The 22672-nt window shown below is 46.4% G+C and overlaps 1 protein-coding gene across 1 annotated transcript in view; it reads left to right on the top strand.

Annotated features, from left to right (window-relative positions):
* The window catches only part of KIF9 (kinesin family member 9), a 47452-nt gene that overhangs the window by 5860 nt on the left and 18920 nt on the right, over window positions 1–22672 (top strand). The window contains exons 3-12 of the mRNA XM_060162111.1: window positions 937–1102; window positions 3197–3303; window positions 5216–5440; window positions 11841–11924; window positions 12035–12127; window positions 12891–13038; window positions 14124–14188; window positions 16215–16292; window positions 21616–21684; window positions 22515–22619. Of these exons, the coding sequence (XP_060018094.1) occupies window positions 937–1102; window positions 3197–3303; window positions 5216–5440; window positions 11841–11924; window positions 12035–12127; window positions 12891–13038; window positions 14124–14188; window positions 16215–16292; window positions 21616–21684; window positions 22515–22619 (1140 nt within the window). The remainder of the gene's footprint in view (window positions 1–936; window positions 1103–3196; window positions 3304–5215; window positions 5441–11840; window positions 11925–12034; window positions 12128–12890; window positions 13039–14123; window positions 14189–16214; window positions 16293–21615; window positions 21685–22514; window positions 22620–22672) is intronic.

Genomic DNA, 22672 nt, shown 5'->3' on the forward strand with positions numbered 1-22672 from the left:
GCAGTCAGAAAGAAACTCACATGCAGCGCTGTGAAGTGCACGCTGATGGACACGGATTCAGTGACGACTGAAGCACAGAGCATTTAATGTATGAATAGACCAAGCCTTTCTCTTTTGATCTTAGTTTTTCTGCATGTGGCTGTGTCTTGGCTTCTGGACTAGGGCAGCCAGTATAAGATTCCAGTGAGAGTCTGTTTACATTAGAAGTCCCCATTTCAAAGATTGGAATCTACCATTGACCTAACCCAATATGTTTCTAAACTAGCTGCTGCCACAGTGGCTTGCTATGGAGGGATCTAAAACTTTAAAAATTTTTTTTAGAAATCTTTGCATCTAAAAATCTGCTGATTACAAGTAGGTAGTCACCCTCAATTTAATACCAGTGAGTAACTGTGTCTGAGGAGTCCAGAGCCTTTTCTGTGGCTATCATTTCATCATTGCTCACATTAGCCCATAGCGTGTGTGTGGAAGTAAGTGCTCACCACTGTGCTGAGGGAGGCCTCACCGCCAGTCACCAGGGAGATGGGGCTCAAGCCCAGGCCTCCGTCACCAAGCCCGCTCTTCTCTCTGGCCTAATTCAAGGCCTCCCTGTGCTTATTGAATTTATCTAAAGCTTGTTTAATGTGATAAATATTGATATGTGATAAATATGCTTGACCCCATATCAGAAATGGGGGAACCAAGACAGACAGCACCCTGAACACTAGGGTGAGATATGCTGAAACCAGCAAGTGCTCCAGTCTCCTGATCCTTCCACCTTGAGGATGTGTGGCCTCCCTGCAGTGCCTTCCTTCCCACCTCCCAAAGGTCGTCCAGAATATGTGCAAGTCCCTGTTCTTCTTAAAGTTCACCTCCTCTGTTTCCTCCAGGTCAGGCCTTGGCTATCAGTGACTTTTTTATACCAGTTTCTTAACAAGTATCTCTCTCTCTTCCTAGACCATTAATATTCACTTAAAAAAAGATACTCGGAGAGGAGTTGTCAATAACCAGCAGACAGACTGGTCATTCAAGCTGGATGGAGTTCTCCATGATGCCTCCCAGGACTTGGTTTATGAGACAGTCGCAAAGGATGTGGTTTCTCAAGCCCTCAATGGCTATAATGGTAATTTAGTTAATTAACTGTTGTTTTACATAAGAACCTGTGGAACCCCCGCTCACCCAGGAAGAGGTACAAGTATTTTGTGGTGAATAAAATACAACTTCACTTACTAACTTTTGTTTGATTATTTGTCTGTCTCCATGTTCTTATGGTGGGAAACTTATTTGCTTGGTAATACTGTGGGCATGGCTTGATCCATGGTCCTGGGATCCTACCTTCATAGGAAGATTAAATGACCCTGACTCTCTATAGGTCATGGGGATTCAACTATTATCCTGTTTCAAATCCCCTGAGTATTAGTTTTGAACATGTCTTTATGATAAATTTGATGGAGTCAAAACATTTTTCTCTTGGCTACCTGCTAGGAGATATTTCCATTTATTCTACCAGCACAATCAATCTATTCTATTGTAGTATAGTATTATTTACATATATCACTAAAGACGAGTACAGTTTGACTTTCTTAAAAGCTTAACTAAAAAGCTTTTTTAACAAATTAAAATTTATTGGGAAATTTTTACAAACTAGTTCACTCTAAGACTGTTTCAAAATCTTTTTTTAAAAATATTTATTTATTTATTTATTTGGCTGCGCCAGGTCTTAGTTGCGGCATGTGGGATCTAGTTCCCTGACCAGGCATCAAACCTGCCCCCCCTGCATTGGGAGCACAGAGTCTTAGCCGCTGGACCACCAGGGAAGTCCCTTAAAATCTTAAAAAGATTAAAAAAATCCATAGAGGGACTTCCCTGGCGGTCCAGTGGTTAAGACTCTGTGCTTCCACTGTAGGGAGGGCGGGTTTGATCCTTGGTCGGGGAACTAAGATTCCGTATGCCACGCGGCGTGACCAAAAAAAGAAAAAAAATCCATAGAAAAAAATATATCACAGTCTGTAGACTTTGCCCGTCTGGTGGCTCCTGACTAGAATGTTCCCTGTTTGCAAGTTTTAGGTGTTCTGCTTAAAAGTCCGTTGAGTGTAGATGCCTAAACGTTGTAATGTATCCTGTGTGTGATATATAGCTATGGTCCCCATTGGTCCTGAGGGGATGTGGCCCTGAGGAAGTAGAGACAAAGGAGCTAAGGCCTGGGGAGGCTAAGAGTCGTGGGCTCTGAGTGCTGTGGAGCCACAGATGGGCTCTGAGTCCCAGCTGAACTGACTCCTTCCTGCACATTTCTGCAGGGTTAATAGACACTGCTTCTGACTCCAGCTCAGATGCTGAATTAAGACCCCTTGTGTAAAACCTACCAATCCCAGGAGCTAGAGCATTCACGTGGCAAAGGCAAACACTGATTTCCACGGCCCAGCATTGCCCGGGCAGATCTGCTTTGTAAATGCCCAGAAGCAGCCTTTGGGTTGGGTCTGGCTCAGGCTGCTCAAGCCAGGAAGAAGAGCAGATGGGAACCAGAGCCCAGGGTGACTGGTTTGTGTCCCAGAGCCTGGTGATGGTAGACCTAAAGCACGAGAGAGGTGCAAGTGAAAGTCTTCCCAGAGAGGGCAATGTGACAGATCAGGGCTTGGTCATGGTGTTCCATTTCTGAAAGTGGCCTGGGACCAACTAGCAGCCCTTTAGTCCAGTGGGAACTTGCAGTCTACAAAGAATTCCCACCGCTAACAGAAAATGCCCTTCTGACTCCCATCTCTTCCTGGGGATTTTGAAAGCCCTTCTTTCCTCCTGCCTGGGCTGTCCTGCAGGGAGGCCAAGCCCTGAGAGCCTGGCTGTTCATGATCTTGCTAAAGAACGGCTGAGGTCAATGCTCTTATCTCCCTCATCTTTCTAGGAAAATTCCCAGTTCCTCTGTTCCCTGGAATTCCCTGCTCTCCTCAGAAGCCCTAGGATCAGATCCCCTCTTGGGAGAGGAAGCAGTAGAGCACTACATGGACCACAGATTCAGAGCAGCTGTCTGTGTTTTGACCATTTATATCCCTGTTTCCCTGCTCACCCACCCTCCATGGCAGGAATTCCTGCTGTCCTTGGCTGCTCCTGATGGCCACCTTCACACTAGGGTTCTGGCTGGCACTGGGCATGCTGGGGGATGGGAGAGCTATCCTTGGAGCTGTTTTTCTGGTTGTCACCAAGACGTGTTTTGAAATGTTTGCAGGCACCATCATGTGTTATGGGCAGACGGGAGCTGGCAAGACATACACCATGACGGGGGCCACTGAGAATTACAAGCACCGGGGGATCCTCCCTCGTGCCCTACAACAGGTAGAGAGTGGGCCTGTGGGTGGGATGCCTCTTTCTACCATACATGCTGCCCATCCCAGGTGAGCTCCTGGAGACAGTGGGGTCCAGCCTCAAAGGAGTTGCAGCCTGTAGGGGAGACAGCCTGTAGGGGAGACAGGTGGGGTGTGTGTGTGTGTGTGTGTGTAAACCAAGAGTTTAGGTTCCAGGCTCTGACCTACGCCCATGCTGAGCCTGTTTCCTCATTTGTTAAAGAGGGAGTCAGATGTGCTGACTGGCTTCTTGCTGCTCTGATGGTCTATGACCCTGTAATTGAGGATTCGGAGGTCCTAATCCTGTTCCTTCCTGGTTTTAATGAGGGAGATATGAACCCTTGCAGAGCTTCCTTATTGTCCTGCTCTGGTTTCTTGCACCACCACAGCCCCAGAAAGAACAAAGGGAAGAAGCAGGGAATGACATGAGCTTTCAGGACCGAGTCAGCCTTGGGGGTCTGGGAAGTGTGACTGAAGACAGGACAGATGGGCCTTCCTTCAGAGTCTGCTAGCCTGCGTTCTGTGAGGACCCTCTTTTTGAAGGTGGGAGGCAAAGGACTTTTCCCTAAAAAGCATCTTGAGGTTTTATAGCCCTGTGCTGTAAGAAGTGTAGATGTCCCTCTAGTGTATGACCATCCATGCGATAATTTCTTGAAGCAATATCCTTAACATCCCACTGTCAACGCTTCAGTATCTCAGCATCTTAGACTTTATAGTCTAGCCCAGCGCTGCCCAATAGAAATATAATGTAAGTCACATATGCAATTTTAGGTTTTCCAATAGCCACATTTAAAAAAGTAAAACACTTTGTTATAAAGCAGAAACTAACACACCATTGTAAAGCAATTATACCCCAATAAAGATGTAAAAAAAAAAAGTAAAACAAGTGAAATTATTTTAAATAATATATAATGATATATTTTATTTAACTCAATATAGCCAAAATAGCATTTCCACATATAATCAATATGAAAATTATTGAGATAGTTTACATTATTTTTCTTTATACTGAGTCTTTGAAATCTGGTATGTATTTTACATTTACAACCCATTTCTATTTAAGACACTAAATATTCATCAGAAAGAGTTGCTCTGTATTTACAGTTCATGAAATTTACAGTTGAAAAGGTAGATTTATAAACCCAAGTTGTTCCAAACATACTTAAAAGTTTACCGATAACTGAATTTAGTATCAGTGTTAAATTTTTAGTTAAAATTAAATAAAATTTAAAATCCAATTCCTCATTTAAACGAGCCAGATTTCAAGCGCTCAGCAGCCACCTGTGGCTAGTGTCTAGCATATGGGACAGCACAAATCTAGCCTGTTAGAGCAAGATGGGGACTTCAGGGATCATCCAGCCCAACTCCCCATTTAACAGATAAGAAAGTTAAGGTCTAGAGAGGGGAAAAGACCAGCCCAAAGTCACCTGCTGATAAGCACTGGGGAGGATATTAGGAGTCCAGAAGGCTGAGTTCTGGCTTGACTTCTTCCCTTAGTAGCTGAGCCACCATAGATGGGTATTGCCCCTGCCCTGCTTCAGTCGCGGTGGCATCATGAGGGTAGAATTAAAAAAATGGATGTGAAAGAAGCTTATATGTGGTGAAACCCCACAAAACAAGAGATCTTCACTCCAGAGTCCTTTCTGTTCATCATGCCTCTACTTCTTGAGACTGTACAAGTATTAGCCAATCTATAAGTCAGGCCTCACAAAAACTACAAGATGATAATAAATACTGCCCAATAGACTGCAACTACTAATAATTGTTGTTGCTGATGACCATCACACCAACTAGACTGTAAATTCTTCTAGGGCAAGGATTCCCTCCTAAGGTAAGAACTCCCCTAGCACTGGCTGGCCGTTGGAGTTCTGCTCTCAGTGACTGCTGTCCAATCTCCCATCTAGGTTTTTAAGATGATCGAAGAACGCCCCACACAGGCCATCACTGTGCGTGTTTCCTACCTGGAAATCTATAATGAGAGCCTGTTTGATCTCCTGTCCACTCTGCCTTACGTTGGACCCTCGGTCACACCTATGACCATTGTGGAAAGTCCTCAGGGGGTCTTCATTAAGGGCTTGTCAGTGCACCTCACAAGTCAGGAGGAGGATGCGTTCAGCCTCCTTTTTGAGGTGAGATGATCAAGTCTACGGGTTCCTTCCTCCTTACCTTTCCTCCCTCCTTTCCTTTTATTTTTCTTTTCCTCCTTCCTTAGTTTTTTACTTACTTTGATAACCAGAATGAAAATTAATATATGCTTGTTTAGCAAGTTTAGATAGTAATGAAATATACAGAAGCAAAAGAAGAATTCACTCATCTGTTTTCTACATATGGCAAAAATAATGTGTATTTTGGCTTATTTCCTTCTAGTCTTTTTTCTTGTGAAGTTTTTTCTTTACTTAGTTGAAATTGTCCTTTTTTTTAGTTAACATTAAATCACAGGCATTTGTGGTATAGAAAAAATAAGAATTAATGTCCTTGGTATATAAAAGCTCTTACAAATCAATGAAAAAATTCCCCGGGATATGTTATTCTTTTAAAAATCATGTAGATTAAAACTCTATGCATTGCTGGTGAAATGTAAAATGGTGCAACCATTTTGGCAGTTTCCTAAAAAGTTAAACATTAATTTTATCATAGGACCTAGCACTTCTACTCCTAGAAATCTACCCAAGAGAAATGAAATGTGCACACAAAAACTTGAACACAAATATTCATATTAAGACTATTCATAATAGCCAAAGACTGGAAATAACCAAAATATTCATCAATGGAGAATGCATGAACAAATTGTGGTACATCCATACAACGGAAAACTGTTTAGCAATAAAAAGAAATGGAGCACTGATACATGCTACAGCTTGGATGAATCTCAAAAAAAATGCTAAGTAAAAGACATAAAAAAGTTACCTGTTGTATGATTCCATTCATTTGAAATGTCCAGATAACCACATCTATAGAGACAGAAAGCAGATTAGTAGTTGCCTGGGGGAGGGGACAGGAAGTGACTGCAAATGGGCCTGCGAGAACTTTTTGGAGTGATACATTTTAAAAATAGAATTGTGGTGATGGTTGCACAACCCTGTAATTTTACTGATTTTAGAAATCATTGAGGGCTTCCCTGGTGGCGCAGTGGTTGCGAGTCCGCCTGCCGATGGAGGGGACACGGGTTCGTGCCCCGGTCCGGGAAGATCCCACATGCCGCGGAGCAGCTAGGCCCGTGAGCCATGGCCGCTGAGCCTGCGCGTCCGGAGGCTGTGCTCCGCAATGGGAGAGGCCACAACAGTGAGAAGTCCGCGTACCGCGAAAAAAAAAAAAAATCATTGAATTGTATACTTAAAACAATGAGTCTTTTTTTTTTTTAAACAGTGAGTCTTATGGTATTTAAAATATATGTCGGGGACTTCCCTGGTGGTCCAGTGGCTAAGCCTCCACACTCCCAATGCAGGGGGCACGGATTCAATCCCTGGTTGGGGAACTAAGATCCCGCATGCCACGAGGTACAGCCTAAAATATATATATATATGTATATATATATATATATTTATGTCAAATAAAACTTCTTTTTAAAACGTCATTTAGGTGTCCTCAGGGGTGATATTAACCTGGATCCCTTGCATGTACACAGAAGAAAGAGCCTCCCAGGTGGCAGCAATGAGGCATTCTCGTCTTATTGTTGTTCCTGACATTTCACCGTGAAGAATGATGTTTGCCGGAGGTTTTGGTGGCTTAAGTTGAAAGAACGTCCAAGTTTGTGAAGAGGTTTTTTTTTTTTTTGCGGTACGCAGGCCTCTCACTGCTGTGGCCTCTCCCGCCGCGGAGCACAGGCTCTGGACGCGCAGGCTCAGCGGCCATGGCTCACGGGCCCAGCCGCTCCGCGGCATGTAGGATCTTCCTGGACCGGGGCACGAACCCGTGTCCCCTGCATCAGCAGGCGGACTCTCAACCACTGCGCCACCAGGGAAGCCCAAGAGTTTTTTTAATCATGAATAATTATTTATTCATACCCTTAGAAGTAAGCACTCTTCTGACTTGTATGGTAATCATTTCCTTGGTCTTCTTTATAGCTTTACCACCTGGAGCATCCTACCTATGTATTCTCAAGCAGCATAAGTTACTTTTTTGGAAATTTATATACAAGGAATCATGTAGGATGAATTCTGTCTTATTTCTTTTACCTTTTATCTACTTTTTATGTGTAATTCATCTGATGTTACTGTATATTTTTCACTTTCATCATATTACATTGTGTGAACATACTACAATTTAGTTATCCATTCTACTTCTGATGGACAGTTGGGTTTTCCTAGATTGGGTGTATTTCAGACATGGCCACTAGGAACAAGAACTAGCAACATTCTTGTATGTATATCTGGGGCACATAAGCATGAATTTCTCTAGGTAAAATCAAGAACTGTAATTGCTGAGTCATACAGAGTGTGTCTTAAGCTTTCTTAAATGATACCAACTATTTTCCATAATGGTATACTCCCACAACACGTTATCAGAATTCCCATTATTCTGACCCTAAAATCTTGACCAATCTGGCTGGTGTATAGTGTTTCCCACTGTGGTCCCACTCATTGGTTTACATTTACCTGATTACCAGTGAGATTAAGGACCTTACTTTGTGTTTATTGACCATTTGGATTTCCCTGTTCATGTCTTTTGTTTATTTTCTTTACAGATGTCTTTTTTTCTCTCTTATTTGTTTGTATAAATTCTTCATATATTCTGAAAACTAGTTCTTTTTTCAGTTGTGTGTATTACAATGTTTTCTATTTCCTGTGACTTATTTTTTCTCTTGATGTGTTATTTGATGAACAAAAATTCTTACGTTTAGGTTAGTTGAATGTGTATAAATTTCTTGTTTTGGCTTTTCGTGTAAAGAGCATATGAGAGGATTTTTAAAAATGTACTGACAGTCTTTATCTTTTTTTTTTTTTTTTTTTTTTTGCGGTACGCGGGCCTCTCACTGTTGTGGCCTCTCCCATTGCGGAGCACAGGCTCCGGACGCGCAGGCTCAGCAGCCATGGCTCACGGGCCCAGCCGCTCTGCGGCATGTGGGATCTTCCCAGACGGGGGCACGAACCCGTGTCCCCTGTATCGGCAGGCGGACTCTCAACCACTGTGCCACCAGGGAAGCCCCAGTCTTTATCTTTTAACTGAAGCATTTCATTCCGTTTGCACTTAACGTAGTTTCTGAAATATTTGGGTTTAAATCTGTCGTTTGACTGTGTGTTCTTTTTCCCATTTATTTTTCTTAACTGTTTTGCCTTCTTTTTCATTGGATTTTTTTTATTATATTTGTTTCCCTCTTTACTAGTTTGGAAGTTATATATTCGTTCATATTTATATTTCCTCTCTCGTTTTTCCTAGAAATAACAACTTGCATAGTTAGTTAATGCACACACATACAGACATACCAATAAGTTGTATAAGTCGTATAGCTTACACAAATAAGTTGTATAACTGGTGAAGTCTGAATAAGCTCTGTGGATTATACCAGTGTCAATTTCTTGGTTTTGACATTGTACTACCATTTTACAAGATGTTAATCATAGGGAGAGGCTGAGTAGAAGGTAGAGAGGACCTCCCTGTATATTTCTTCCAAACGTTCTATGAATCAAAATAAAATGTTACCTTACCATAACAAGTATATTTTGTAATTTGATTATAAGCTCTACTCCCTTGGCCCTTTATCAGTGGGTCTTTTTTGAGGCTTGAGTTGAGACTATATTACTTTAGAGAATAGTTTTTTCTTTCAGGAGCCTAGGGAACATTACCAATACAGGGTCTCTTTAAATCAGATTTAAAAAAAATTTTTTTAATTTATTTTATTTATTTATTTTTGGCTGAGTTGGGTCTTCGTTGCTGTGCACAGGCTTTCTCTAGTTGCAGCTAGCGGGGGCTACTGTTCGTTGCGGTGTGCAGGCTTCTCATTGCAGCGGCTTCTCTTGTTGTGGAGCAGGGGCTGTAGGCACGCAGGCTTCAGTAGTTGTGGCACGCGGGCTCAGTAGTTGTGACTCGCGGGCTCTAGAGCTCAGGGTCAGTAGTTGTGGCGCACGGGCTTAGTTGCTTGGCAGCATGTGGGATCTTCCTGGACCAGGGCTCGAACTCGTGTTCCCTGCATTGGCAGGCGGATTCCTAACCCCTGCACCACCAGGGAAGCCCTACAGAGGGGAGAGGGTGTCTGTACTATTGGAGAGGAATTCCAAAGTTACGGATCTCAGAGCTTATATAGGAGCTGGTACATTTACTCCTCTTCCCCTCTGTTAGGATAGAGAGAGATTGAAGCGCGTGGGGTGGGGCAGAGGTGGGGGGGGTGCAGCTAGAGACAGAAAGGGAGGATGAGAGAGAGCATGTGCTTTTTTTTTGAAATGTAAGTAAATCCTCTCTTAGGAAAGGAGGGCAAGGTCTCTACCTGGAAGTTAAGCTTTTGGTTCTGAAGGAGAAAGATCTTATCACCCTTTGAATGTAACAGATGGCTTGGGTGGGGGGATGGGAGTGTAGGGAGGTGAGGGAAGATACAAGTGGCTCTAGGTCTACCACCCTCAGAATGTGAAGAGCAAAAGGCTTTGGGAGCAAAAGGAGATATTCTCTATCTTTATAACATGTCAATTTCATTGCTCACAGAATCACCAAGAAATCCAGCAAGGGCTATCTTACAGCACATCCGTCTGCAGGTGCCTCAGGGCAATAAGAGCATTGGTTCTAGCTTGCAGTTCCTGGATTCCTGCTCCTGCTTTGTGTCTGGCCCTGGGTACTGGCCTTACTTTCTTGCAGTCTCAGCCATGCATTCAAAAGGAATTTTTAAATATTCTATCATCTTTAGGTGTTTTGCAGTAGGAAGTTTAGTCCATTGTTTAGTTAGTCCATTGTATTCCTGGAAGGCCATTGTATATTTAGTCCATTGTATTCCTGGAAGGCCCCCTTGATGTTTTGGGCTGTAATACAGTGCAAAAGGTGTAGAACTTAGAATTGGGGACTTGGGCTCAAATTCAGGTTTCTTTCAATCTATGAAGCCTTAATGTCGAGCAAATCATTAATCTCTTCAAGCTGCAGTTTGCTAATCTATAAAAGTGGAGACACTGTTTTTAAACCTACCCCAAAACATTGTTATGAGAAACAGATGGGATCAGGCATTTTTTTAAATTGAGGTATAATTGGCTTGTAACATTATATTAGTTTCAGGTGTACAACATAATAATTCAATATTTGTATATATTGCAAAATGGTCACCATAATAACTCTAGTTAACATCCATCACCGTATATAGTTACACATTTTTTCTGTGTGATGAGAACTTCTAAGATCTACTCTCTTTGCAACTTTCAACCTTTCAAATATGCAATACAGTATTATTAATAGTCACCATGCTGTACATTACATCCCCGTGATTTATTTTATAAATACTCTGAAGTGGGATTGCTGGATCATATGGTAATTCTATTTTTAAATTTTTGAAGAGGGCTCCCCTGGTGGCGCAGTGTTTAAGAATCTGCCTGCGAAGGCAGGGGACACGGGTTTGATCCCTGGTCCAGGAAGATCCCACATGCCGTGGAGCAACTAAGCCCGTGCGCCACAACTACTGAGCCTGCGCTCTAGAGCCTGCGAGCCACAACTACTGAAGCCCACTTCCCCTAGGGCCCATGTTCCGCAACAAGAGAAGCCACCGTAATGAGAAGTCTGCACACCACAAAGAAGAGTAGCCCCCACTCACCACAGCTAGAGAAAGCCTGTGTGCAGCAACGAAAACCCAACACAGCTGAAAATAAATAAATAAATAAATTTATTAAAAACAACAACAACAACAAACTATTTGTCAGCATTCTCCTGGCTGCATAACATTCCATTGTACAGCTAGACCATTCCCTAATTGTTGGATATGTAGGTTGGTTATGATTCAATATTCATGAACATTTTTAAGGCTTTTAATTCTTTTACGGTATGCGGGCCTCTCACTGTTGTGGCCTCTCCTGCTGCGGAGCACAGGCTCCAGACGCGCAGGCTCAGCGGCCATGGCTCACGGGCCCAGCTGCTCCGTGGCACGTAGGATCTTCCCGGACCGGGGCACGAACCCGTGTCCCCTGCATCGGCAGGCGGACTCTCAACAACTGCGCCACCAGGGAAGCCCCTAAGGCTCTTAATTCTTATTGCTGCTTTGCTTTTCAGAAAGCTATTATACAGGGAATTCCCTGGTGGTCCAGTGGTGAGGACTTGGAGCTTTCACTCACAAGGGCGCGGGTTCAGTCCCTGGTCGGGGAACTAAGATCCCGCAAGCTGCATGGCGTGGCCAAAAAAAAAGGAAAGAAAGCTATTATACAAATTCACACATCTCTAGCAGTGAGTGAAAGTATAGGTCTGGACTCCAATTTGTCTTCTATTCTCCTAGTTTATAAATGAGATTTCCCTGGAAGGCCTGGCTGATTGCAGTGATATAAATATCATTTCTGCATAATTGAAAAATGATCCAAATGCCGTGTTATTTTACTATTTCAAAACGTTGTCTGTGTTTTCCGTCTTCTTCAGGGAGAGACCAACAGGATTATAGCCTCCCACACAATGAACAAGAACTCATCTAGGTCACACTGCATTTTCACAATCTACGTGGAGGTAAGTGCAAGCTCTTTGAAGAGCCGAGAGGGGCGGTCGATTCCCATGGGGCCTGCTCAGTAAGAACCTTCTCCCTGTGACAGTTTAACCTCTTTTTGGGTGTTTCATAGGCCCATTCGCGGACCTTATCAGACGCAAAGTACATCACTTCCAAAATTAACTTGGTGGATCTAGCAGGCTCGGAGAGGCTGGGGAAGTCTAGGGTAAGTGGGGGAATAGGAAGTTCTTCCTCAAGAAGCCACAGCTCTGTTTCCGGCTTAGTTTCTGTGCACCTGGGCCGTCCCTCATTGGGCGTTCGTGAGCACCATCCCGAGCTAGGCGCAGTGGAGCTGGAGGGACAGAACTAGCAGAGGTGAAACAGAGAGGCAGTTTCTACCTGGCAGGATTTTTGTAAACATTAAATGAGATGATGGCTCCTAAATTCTTAGCAAAGTACCTGGCACTCAGTCAGTGCTCAGTCAATGCTCCATGCTCGTATTAGCGTCTATGTATCAGTGTGAGTGTTCACACAATGAATATTTGCGTGAATTTTTCATCTCACATAAATATTCATGTGAGCGTATTAACGTAAGTATTCACAAGAGCATTCAGATGAGCATTCCTACCTGCATTCGTATGAATGTTTGTATCTGTGTATTGAATGAATGTATATTCCCAGGATTATTTGCTCAAGTATCTGCACAAATATTCCCATGTGTATTCATAATAGTGTGACTCTTAAGAGAGTATTCATATAAATATTCACATAAGTATTCATATTCACATGAGCATTCATTCATAAGAATATTTGCACGAGTGTTCCTGTGAGTGTTCCCATTAGCCCAAGGCGGATACAATTCAATCCCATGACAGAGAGAGAAGACCTGGTTCTGGGAAGGAGGCTCTGGCCTGGCCACAGACCTGCAGTGTTCTTTGTGGGGCAGCCTCTCCACTTGGTCTGATGAGGAACTGACCTTTGGTTTGTAGTCTGAGGGCCGAGTCCTGAAGGAAGCCACCTACATCAACAAGTCGCTGTCATTCCTGGAGCAGGCCATCATTGCCCTCGGGGACCAGAAGCGAGACCACATCCCCTTCCGGCAGTGCAAGCTCACCCACGCCCTGAAGGATTCCTTGGGTGAGGGTATGGTTGGTGCACAGTGGGGACGGACAGGCCTGGCATATCTGTTACTGGTGATAGTGGAATTGCTCCCTCCTGGTGGCATGGACTTACCTGCAGCCTTTTCACAGTGACCTCAGGCACACCTGGAAAGGCAGAATCAAGCACAGTGACCTCTCATGTCCCCCATGTCATTCTCTTCACTCCTCAGAACCTTTGCTTAAGCTTTTGCCTCTACCGGAAGTACCTTCTCATTTCCCCTCATCCCTGAACCAGCTGGCAGAATCCTTCATCACCCTGAAGACCAAGGTGGAGGGCTTCTCCGGTGACGTCTTCCCTTCCCTGACTGAGGAGCTGGGGCTGTGTCTTGTCATCCTTGTGTTCCCAGGCTTTTGCATTGGGCCCAATGGCACAGTGGTTGGTGTGTGATTATTAACTGAGTGCTCCCCCCCCACCCCCCCATAAGCAAAGCCCTGGCCTAGAGGCCTCTGCCCTACTCCAGGTCTTCTCTCCTCTGCTTTTCCCCCAGCTTCTCTTTTAGGTACATTTGACAGCCTCTCCTGCTTCTCTTCTTCTTCCCCTTGCCTCCCAGCCTCATGCATGCTTGAATGTGTCCTCTCTGACCCCGTCTCAGGCAGCTATCACGGACTGGGTGGCTTAAACAACAGACACCTATTTCTCACAGTCCTGGAACCTGGAAGTCCCAGGTCAAGGTCTGGCAGGAATGGCTCCTGGTGAAAACTCTCTTCCTGGCCTGTAGATGGCCACTTTCTCGTTGTGTCTTCACATGGCAAAGAGAGAGAGAGAGAGAATGAAAAGAAAGAGATCAGAAAGGGAGACAGGGCTCTGGTCTCTTTTTCCTTTCTTACAAGGGCACTAATCCCATCATGGGGCTCCACCCTCATGACTTCATGTACTTAATTACTTCCTGCAGGCGCCACCTCCAAATACCATCACATTGAGGGTTAGGACTTCAATATATGAATTTTGAAGGGACACAAATGTTCAGAGCCCTCCCACCCCCTCCACCTCCCACCCTCAAAGGAATCTCTTGGCAGAAAACCCACATGGTTCATGGCCCTTCTGTGTCCTGCTTTCTGCAGGGGGAAATTGCAATATGATCCTTGTGACAAACATCTACGGAGAAGCCTCCCAGTTAGAAGAGACGGTATGTAAAGACAGCCAGTGCAACCGGGATGGAATCCCTCCTCATGCATGCCAGGGCTGGGTAAACTGACACAGTAGCTATAGACATGGTCAAGGGTGGAGGGATCCAGGGATGAGTCTGAGCCAAAATTGCTGAAGGGGGCCCAGCCAGGATCCAAATACCAAGTACCAAGGGGCAGAAGCCATGTCAAGGAAGAGGCAAGGCAGGTGGCAAGCTCAGTGTGGGGGCCTATGTGAGAAGAGAAGGCTGAGAGCCAGCTTTGTGGGGCAAGGACTGTGTTTTCTGGCCCATGCCAGGAGTATTTTGCTGCTGCAGCGAGGAGCTCGGGAAGGAGAGGAAGAAGAAGAAGGTGCAGCGGCTGGATGGGCCCTGGCGGCCATGCTGAGGCCTTGGCTATTCTACTCCAGGTGGCAGGGACTGTCACAGGGTTTTAGTAGGAGAGGGCTGTGGCCAGAGTTGTGACTCGGGGAGATTAATCCAGCAGCAGGAAACAGGTGGCCCGGGGAGGTAAGAAGCTTATGAGAACCAGAGGCAGGAATACGAAGTGAGCCAGTGACACAGGTGAGTCCACATAGCTAGGCACCCAGGCTGGGGCTCCCCGCCTCTCCTCCCTACCCATCCTAAATAAGATAGGTTTGGAAATCTCTCCCTAGACATTTTGGTCAAATGTGGATGTTTGGGGCAAGCTTCAGTCATCTGGAGAATCCACTAGGTGAAACAGGTCATTTCCAGGGACATTGCAGGGCAAGATGCTTCTGCAGGGCCTCCCAGCTTGGTGCATTAGGGACCATCCCAGCTTCCAGGGGGAGTTCTCCGGCCACATACCCAGTGCCCTGGGACTTGGGAGGCCAGGGAGGGGAGCTCCAGCTGATGTGCAGACAGCATCCCCAGAGGAAGGCTTCAGGCACCTACTGGTCTCACAGCATAACAAAACATGAGTGAACCCCAAGAGGAGTCATGAATACTGGGCCTCCTGGCTGCCTGGTTAAGAAATACGTCCTCCAAGACTGTGGAAGACCCTTTCTCCCCTTATCCCCACCCCTGAGATGGTCACACAGGAAGCAGCTCTCCTGGTACCTGCTGTCCCCCGAGGCTTGTGCCCACACCACCTGGGATCTCTGATTAGGACTGAGCCCACAGGAGCCCTAAGGAGCTGCTGGAAGAGTATCGGGGGTTGGGACAAAGGCATATTGGGGGTGCAGAAGCTCATGATTCTCTTCTCCAAATGCTTTAAAACTTTAAAACTGTTCCTATCATGATTCGTGTTGCTTAATGCATTGACCACGCATGTGTGTATGAGGGAGTCGTGGCCACACTTGCTGCTGTGCTTACAGCAGGAGAGTCTGATTTCACCCTCACACAGAAGCAACTCCAACTAAAATGACAGGGGTCTCTTCCTGAGGGCTCTCTGTGAGCCAGTTCTGTCCAGAGCACATTACATACCTCAGCACTAAGTCTCCCAGTGACCCTATGAGGCAGGTCTTCCCAACTTTACAGAGAAGTTACAAGACCTGTCTGAGGTTGTGCAGTCAGTTGTTTGGTGGCAGATCTCTTAAGTACTAGGCAAGACTGTCCAATGGAAGAGCCCTTTCAGGCCTTCCTCAGGCTACTTCTGGGTTACCCATCCCCCCTCCAAGTTGGCTTCCCTGTTTCAGGGCTCCGAGTCAGCCCAGCACAGTATGAGGCTGGGATGTCAGGGCTCACTGGCAGCTCATGTGCCACTGGCTGCTCCTCACTGCCAGGGCGCAGCCCTCCACTCCTCATGGAACATCAGCACAGTGGGGCTGTTTCCCAAGTGCCCGCTTCTGTGGCCACCCCATGGGCCCCCAGCCATAATTACCCCTGGCTGGCTGTGCCCCCAGAGGGACTCGGGCAGGACCCCCAGACGTCACTCCATGGGCCCATGGAGCATTCCTCTCTGCAGGGAGACTTGTTTTCTAGTGGAATCCTTTAACCTGTTTTGCACATATCTCTACTCACAGGTAATTGACCAAGAACATAGAGGTCTGTCTGATCTGTTTTTCAGCTGTCTTCACTGCGGTTTGCCAGCAGGATGAAGCTGGTCACCACTGAGCCTGCCATCAACGAAAAGTATGACGCTGAGGTACTAAGGGGCTTGTAGGCAGGTATCTCGCTGTGGGGAAGGTGTATGGGTTTGCTGCCTGGGTCACAAGAGCCTGGCTTCCCTTCCTGCCTTGACCAAAGATACGCATGTGATCCTGGGTCAGTCCCTTTCTGCTCTGGGATAGGCCAGTGTTTAGAGTCCCTTGGGGGCTGCCGCAAAGGTGAAAGGGCTAGGTCAGGCCCCCCACCCAATTCATATGTGGGGCTTCCAGGCCTCTGAGTGCCCCTGGGCTTCTGCATGAGAGTCCTTAGAGCTAATTGTTTCTGAGCTAAATCAGTGTAGACCAATCTCTCAGACTCATCTGGTTAGGTCACTACAGAACCTCTTTCTTCCCAGCCTGAGCGATCCCGCTCAGCAAACAGCTGACCAATCAGAAGAATGATCAGCCTCACCATTAGCCAGGGAAATGCAAGTTAAAACCTTAGTGGAATTCCACCCTCAGACTAGCAAAAATTAGAAATTTTCTGACAATGTAGAAACAATGGTGAGTATGTGCAGAAACAGCAATGCTTATTTATTTCTGGTCTAAGTGTAATGGACAGCCACTTTGGAGAGCATTTTGGCAACATCTAGTAAAGTAAAAACACATTTACCAACAATTTGGTTTTCCTTTAAGGTGCTTATGCAATCGTAGTTACTGGAGACAGGAGCATATACATGCCCTAAACCCATGACAAACCAGCTAAACTTTCTAGATTCTAAATCCTGAAGGAAAATAACAGTCCGGGGGCTCTGTGGATCTAACCCATGGTTTGGAGGTTGAGGAGGAAGTAGAGCTTAGAGCAGTGGTTCTCAAAACTTGAGTGGGTATCAGAATCACCCTGCGGTCTCATTGAACCACAGGTCACTGCACCCGTTCCCAGAGTTCCTGATTCCATCGGTCTGGGGTGGGGGCTGAGGATTCAAGTTTCTCGAGTGTCCCCGGTGCTGCTGCTGCTGCTGTTCTGGGACCACACTTGGAGAATGACGGGCACAGTAGTTAAGAGCGCTGGCCCCTGCGTTGGGCTATCCTGGTTCAGCAGGCTGCTCTTTCCTTCGTCAGCTGTATAACCTCAGCGAGATACTTATTCTTTCTAAGGCAGGAGTAACAGAGTTCACTCTCAAAGAGATGTGAAGAACAAGATAATGGGTAGGAATCTTTTAGCACAGTGCTGTCATGGAGTAAATGCTCAGGAAATGTTAGCTAGCACTATAGTCACTTCTGCAGACCAGCAGTATCACTTCTAGGTATATAGTCTAGCAGCATTCTCACATATGCACATAAAGAGACTTATAGAAGATGGTGCTGCACTGCTTGTTGTAATGGTGAAAAGTTAGGAACATGATGAATAGCCTTTAACAGAAGAGTAGCTAAGTAGGTTGCACAGGGAGGGAGTGAGTGAGCTGCGAGCATGGATAATCTCTAGTGAGAAAACAACTTGGGGATTGAATGGTGGCATCTCTCGTTTATACCAAGTATAAGAACATACAAAGCAATGCTGATAATCATTAGTGGATAGATGTGTGTACAAAGAAAAAATGTATGGGAGTGAAAAGACCAAACTGAGCAGAGGTTCCTTCTGGATGTCAGGGTGGGGAATGGATTTGGAGTGGGGTAGCCAGGGGCTTCACATTTATCTGAAATGTTTTATTTCTTAAAAAAACAAAAACAAAAACACCTGAAGCCAATATGGTGGCATGCTGTTAAAGTCAGATTTTAGGGTGGTCTTCCCAAGGTTTCATGGCATTATTTTTTATGCTTTTCTTATTTATTTTTCTTATTTTCTTATTTGGTGCTCTCTTAGCTTAGGACTACCACATTACCACCTGTGAACCTGGCTGAGTGGGCGTTGCACCTGGCAGCGAGGACTTTCATTTTAATGTAATTCCTATTCTGAAATCTGCACTGTTGTTCCTGGACAGCCAAGTTGCCATGTCACCAAATGCAAATGTGTTTATAATCTTTGTGATAAACATTTTCCTTTATATGTATGAGTTTTCGAGAGAGACCTGGAAAATTATTTTGGTTGTTGCCTTTCCTAGACTGTAGCCAGTATTCCCAGGTTGTTTCCAGCACCACCTTCAGTACTGATACCTGTTTTCAAGGGGGTGGAATAGCTTCTGTAGCGTTTCCTTGGTTGGTGGGGCTGGCTGGAAGGTGGGAGATTGAGTTCCTGATCCACCTCTGCTACCAGCTCTCTGTGGTGAGTTGCTCAGGCTCTGAGCCTCAGGATATTCATCTGTGAACTAGGAGGTTGGACTGATGACTTCCAGCAACCCTCCCACTATGTCATTCTGTGATTCTGTGAGGTGGTGTAAGGGTTGTGAGCCATGGGCATAAACAGACAGCAGAGAGACTTGGGGTACCCTACTCTGCCAAGAGGAAGCACGCTGCCGTGGGGTCAAAATAGGGAAACTTCTTAGGCTGATAGCTGCTCACAGCCTGGCGTGGACTTAAGCAGAACTCTCTGAATGATCCTCATTACATTTATGATGGAAACACCTAACCAGCAAGGAACTTACATGGGTTTGTGCTGTCTCTGAGGCATTTTTTTTTCCATCCAGAAAATGCCCCTGTTTCTTATAAGGGAGTTGGTCAGCCAGGAGGTGCTGTCAGACCCTATTCTGTGGAGTCTTCTGCTTCAGCCCTATTTCCAAGCAGCTTCTTTCCAGTCAGTAGAAGAGGGCAAGTTGGAGGCCACTAAGCCTGACAGGCAGTAGGAGAAGTGGCTTCCATACTCTCAGGGTGCAGCATAGAGGCTGGTGACCCATGGGAGCAGATGGCTTATTTCCACCATCACCGGATTGGCCCAGAGGTCTAACTTGGCTCCTCATGCCACACTGGACAGAGTCATCCAGCTGGAGGTCCCCAGCAGCTCAGCCTGACTTTTCCTAGCTGGGCATAGTGCATTTTCTAGAGCTGAGATCCCTCAGCTGAGAGGAGGGGATGGAGATGAGTAGGGGCCGGCCACCAGTCCTCTCCCGTTCACCTCACAGGGAGTCCGCCTGAAGGACCATCTTGAGGATGCCCAGAGGGGCAGAGTCAGAATCTGGACGCTGGTCATGTGTCTTGAGTTCAGGCTTTGTGCCCTGATTTGCCACTGAGCCACCAGGACACCAGGACCCCTTGCTACAGACTGATCACAGCTTTGGTCACCAGTGCTGAGAACCAGTTATCAGGGGCTCCCTCCAGTGGCCATTTTTTGACAACTAAAGGAAGCCCTGTTGTTCACAGTGAAGGTTCTCAGCACGAAGTCCCTTGTGCTTCTTATATGAAAAACACTAGGACAGTATCTATCAAATGTAAAATGACTAAGCAATTCTGCTTCTAGAAATGTATCATTTATTCACTCAGCTAAAATTTCTGGAGTACTTACTATGTGCCAGGCACTTTTTGAAGCACTTGGGACGTATCGGTGTACCAACAGAAACACAAATCTCTGTCTTTGAAGAGCTGACAGTCTGCCGGGGGTGGGAGAGATAGATATACTAAACATAAGAAATCAGTCATTTCTAGATTTGCTTATTTAAGACAACATGGATGAACCTAGAGGACATTATGCTAAGTGAAATAAGCCAGACACAGAAAGAAAAATACTGCATGATCTCATTTATATGTGGAACCTAACAAAGTCAAATTCGTAGAAGCAGAAAGTAGAGCAGTGATTACCAGGAGTGGGGTGGGGGCAGGCTGAAAAATGGGGAGATGTTGGTCAAAGGGTACATATTTTTAGTTCTAAGATGAATTAGTTCTGGGGACCTAATGTACAGCATGGTGACTATAATTAATAGTAGTGTATTGTGTACTGAAAATTTGCTATGAAAGTAGATCTCAGATGCTCATACCACACACACAAAAAATGGTAACTAGTGGATATGTTAATTAGCTTGACTGTAGTAATCATTTCACTGTGTACACGTATATCAAAACATCATGTTGGGGCTTCCCTGGTGGCGCAATGGTTGAGAGTCCACCTGCCGATGCAGGGGACACGGGTTCGGGCCCCGGTCCGGGAAGATCCCACATGCCGTGAAGCGGCTGGGCCCGTGAGCCATGGCCGCTGAGCCTGCACATCCAGAGCCTGTGCTCCGCAACGGGAGAGGCCACAACAGTGAGAGGCCCGCGTGCCGCAAAAAAAACCCAAAAACATCATGTTGTACACCTTAAATATATATAATTTTTCTTAAAACCAAAATAGGTAAGTTGTAGAGCTTCACTGTCCAATACAGTAGCCACTACTCACATGTGGCTACTGAAATCAGTAAAAAAAAATTTGTTTTTTGGCTGTGCTACACGGCATGCGGGATCCTAATTCCCCAACCAGGGATCGAACTCGTGCCCACTGCAGTGGAAGTGCGGAGTCTGAACCACTGGACCACCAGGGAAGTCCCCTGAAATCAGTAAAATTAAATAAAATTAAAATTTCACTTCCTTGGTCCCACCAGTCACATTTTAAGTGTTCAATAGCTTTATGTGGCTTGCAGCACAAACACAGAACATTTTCATCATTACAGCAAGTTCTATTAGACAACACTGCTCTAGGGTATGTTCTATGAAAGAAAAGTAGAGCAAGATTTTAAAAAAGAGTGGTGTGAGGGTGGGGAGGGGATTGCAGTTTTACATGAGGTGATAGAGATGCGCCTAATTTAGAAGCTTTTGAACAAAGACTTGAGGGAGGTGAGCCATGGAAATACCTGGGAGAAGAGTGTCCCAGGCAGAGGGGACAGACAATGCAGAGGCAGGAATGTGCCCATTTGGTGGGAATGGAGTGAGCAGGAGGGAAAGAGGAGGAAAGAAGTAATGGGACAGATCACATAGAGCTCATACATCACTGTGTTCTCGTACACAAAGATGTAAGTGCAAAGATGTTTTGCAGCATTTTTTGTAGCAGCAATAAATTGGAGGTGGCACACCTGATTATCAGTGGGGAATGGTAATGCTTTGTGTAGTGGTTGGGAAGGATGAGGGTCAGTGCATCCTGGAGGCATGGGCTGCACTGAGAGGGCCATTACCCTGTTGGACTGGAGCTCCTGGGAGTCAGGTTTGAGGTGGCCCTAGGGGTGCCTGTGCTCACTCTGTTCTCAGTCTCCTCTGCAGTAAGAGGCAGACCCCTCAAACCCTAAAGTTACCCAGTTGGGGAGTGGGGAGGGAATCATCCGGATGCTGAGATCACGCCCCATGGATTACCTGGAAGAGCCAGGATGTCCAGGCACGGGTGGGGAATTATAGGCTTGATATGGAAGAGGCAGGGTGGCTTCTCTGACTGTCCTCCCTGCTTTCCCCCTCACCCCACCCCCACCCCACAATATGTTTCCCTGGCAGCGAATGGTCAAGAACCTGGAGAAGGAGCTGGCACTGCTCAAGCAGGAACTAGCCATCCATGACAGCCTGGTAAGGGGCTAGAGGTGGTGGTGGGGCATGGTTGCCAGAATGCTAGAGGGACTAGGGTCAGGGTACCAGGTGGGCAGAAGGGCTAGGTTGGGAGGGGGCAAAGGGTCAGGGCAGGGATGCTGGATGAGCAGAGCCAGTTCGGTGGGCAGAGGGACTGGGTGGACAGGGGGCCAGATGCGTCAGGGGCCGAGTAGAGAGACTCCGGGGTGGGGCAGAAGTGCTGGGGGACCAGAAATGTCTGGTAGGCAGGGACACTGGACAAACAAGAAGATGTGGACAGGGGTGTCAGGCAGTAGGTGGGGGGATGAGGGGCAGGGGCCAGAGGCCTGGCAGGGGTACAGGGGCAGACAGCATGATGGGTCAAGGTCAGGAGAGGTGGCCCCTGACCAAGGCTGGATGGTCGGGTGGGGACAGCAGCAGGGAGCCATGAAGGTAGGGGGTGGGGGCAGGAGTCCTCCAGTAGCCTGTCTGAGCTAATGCTCATGGTCCAGAGGAGCCTCAAGGCAGAGGCTGCCCCCTCCCTCCTGTGGCCCTCATCCTACAGAGTCTGCTGAGACTCAGTCAGCAGAACCCCCTTGTTTGGAGTAGCAGGCCCCCTGTTGGGCAGCCTTTCCTTCCCCGCCCTACCTGGTTGTCCCTTGATGACCTGAACACCTGGCCTGTGAGTCAGGCCCTCCTTGCCAGGACGTGGTGATGAAGGGAATGGAGCTGGCTTGGGCAGCCAGGGTCTGTGCCCAACTTCCCCACTATGGTTCTCAGAATGGTCCCTGCCACCCCGCTTGGGCTTGGGTGCTTGGAGCTTAACAACATGTTCCTTTTCCTCCTCCAAGGCCAACCGTACCCTTGTTAACTATGACCCCATGGATGAAATTCAAATTGCCGAGATCAACTCCCAGGTGCGGAGGTACCTGGAGGGAACGCTGGACGAGATTGATGTAAGGAGCCCCTCAGGACCACCGTGTCCAGCTGGCCCGGGCCTCCATCTCCT

Source organism: Lagenorhynchus albirostris, chromosome 10 (assembly GCF_949774975.1).
Source record: "Lagenorhynchus albirostris chromosome 10, mLagAlb1.1, whole genome shotgun sequence".
Lineage (NCBI taxonomy): Eukaryota > Metazoa > Chordata > Mammalia > Artiodactyla > Delphinidae > Lagenorhynchus > Lagenorhynchus albirostris.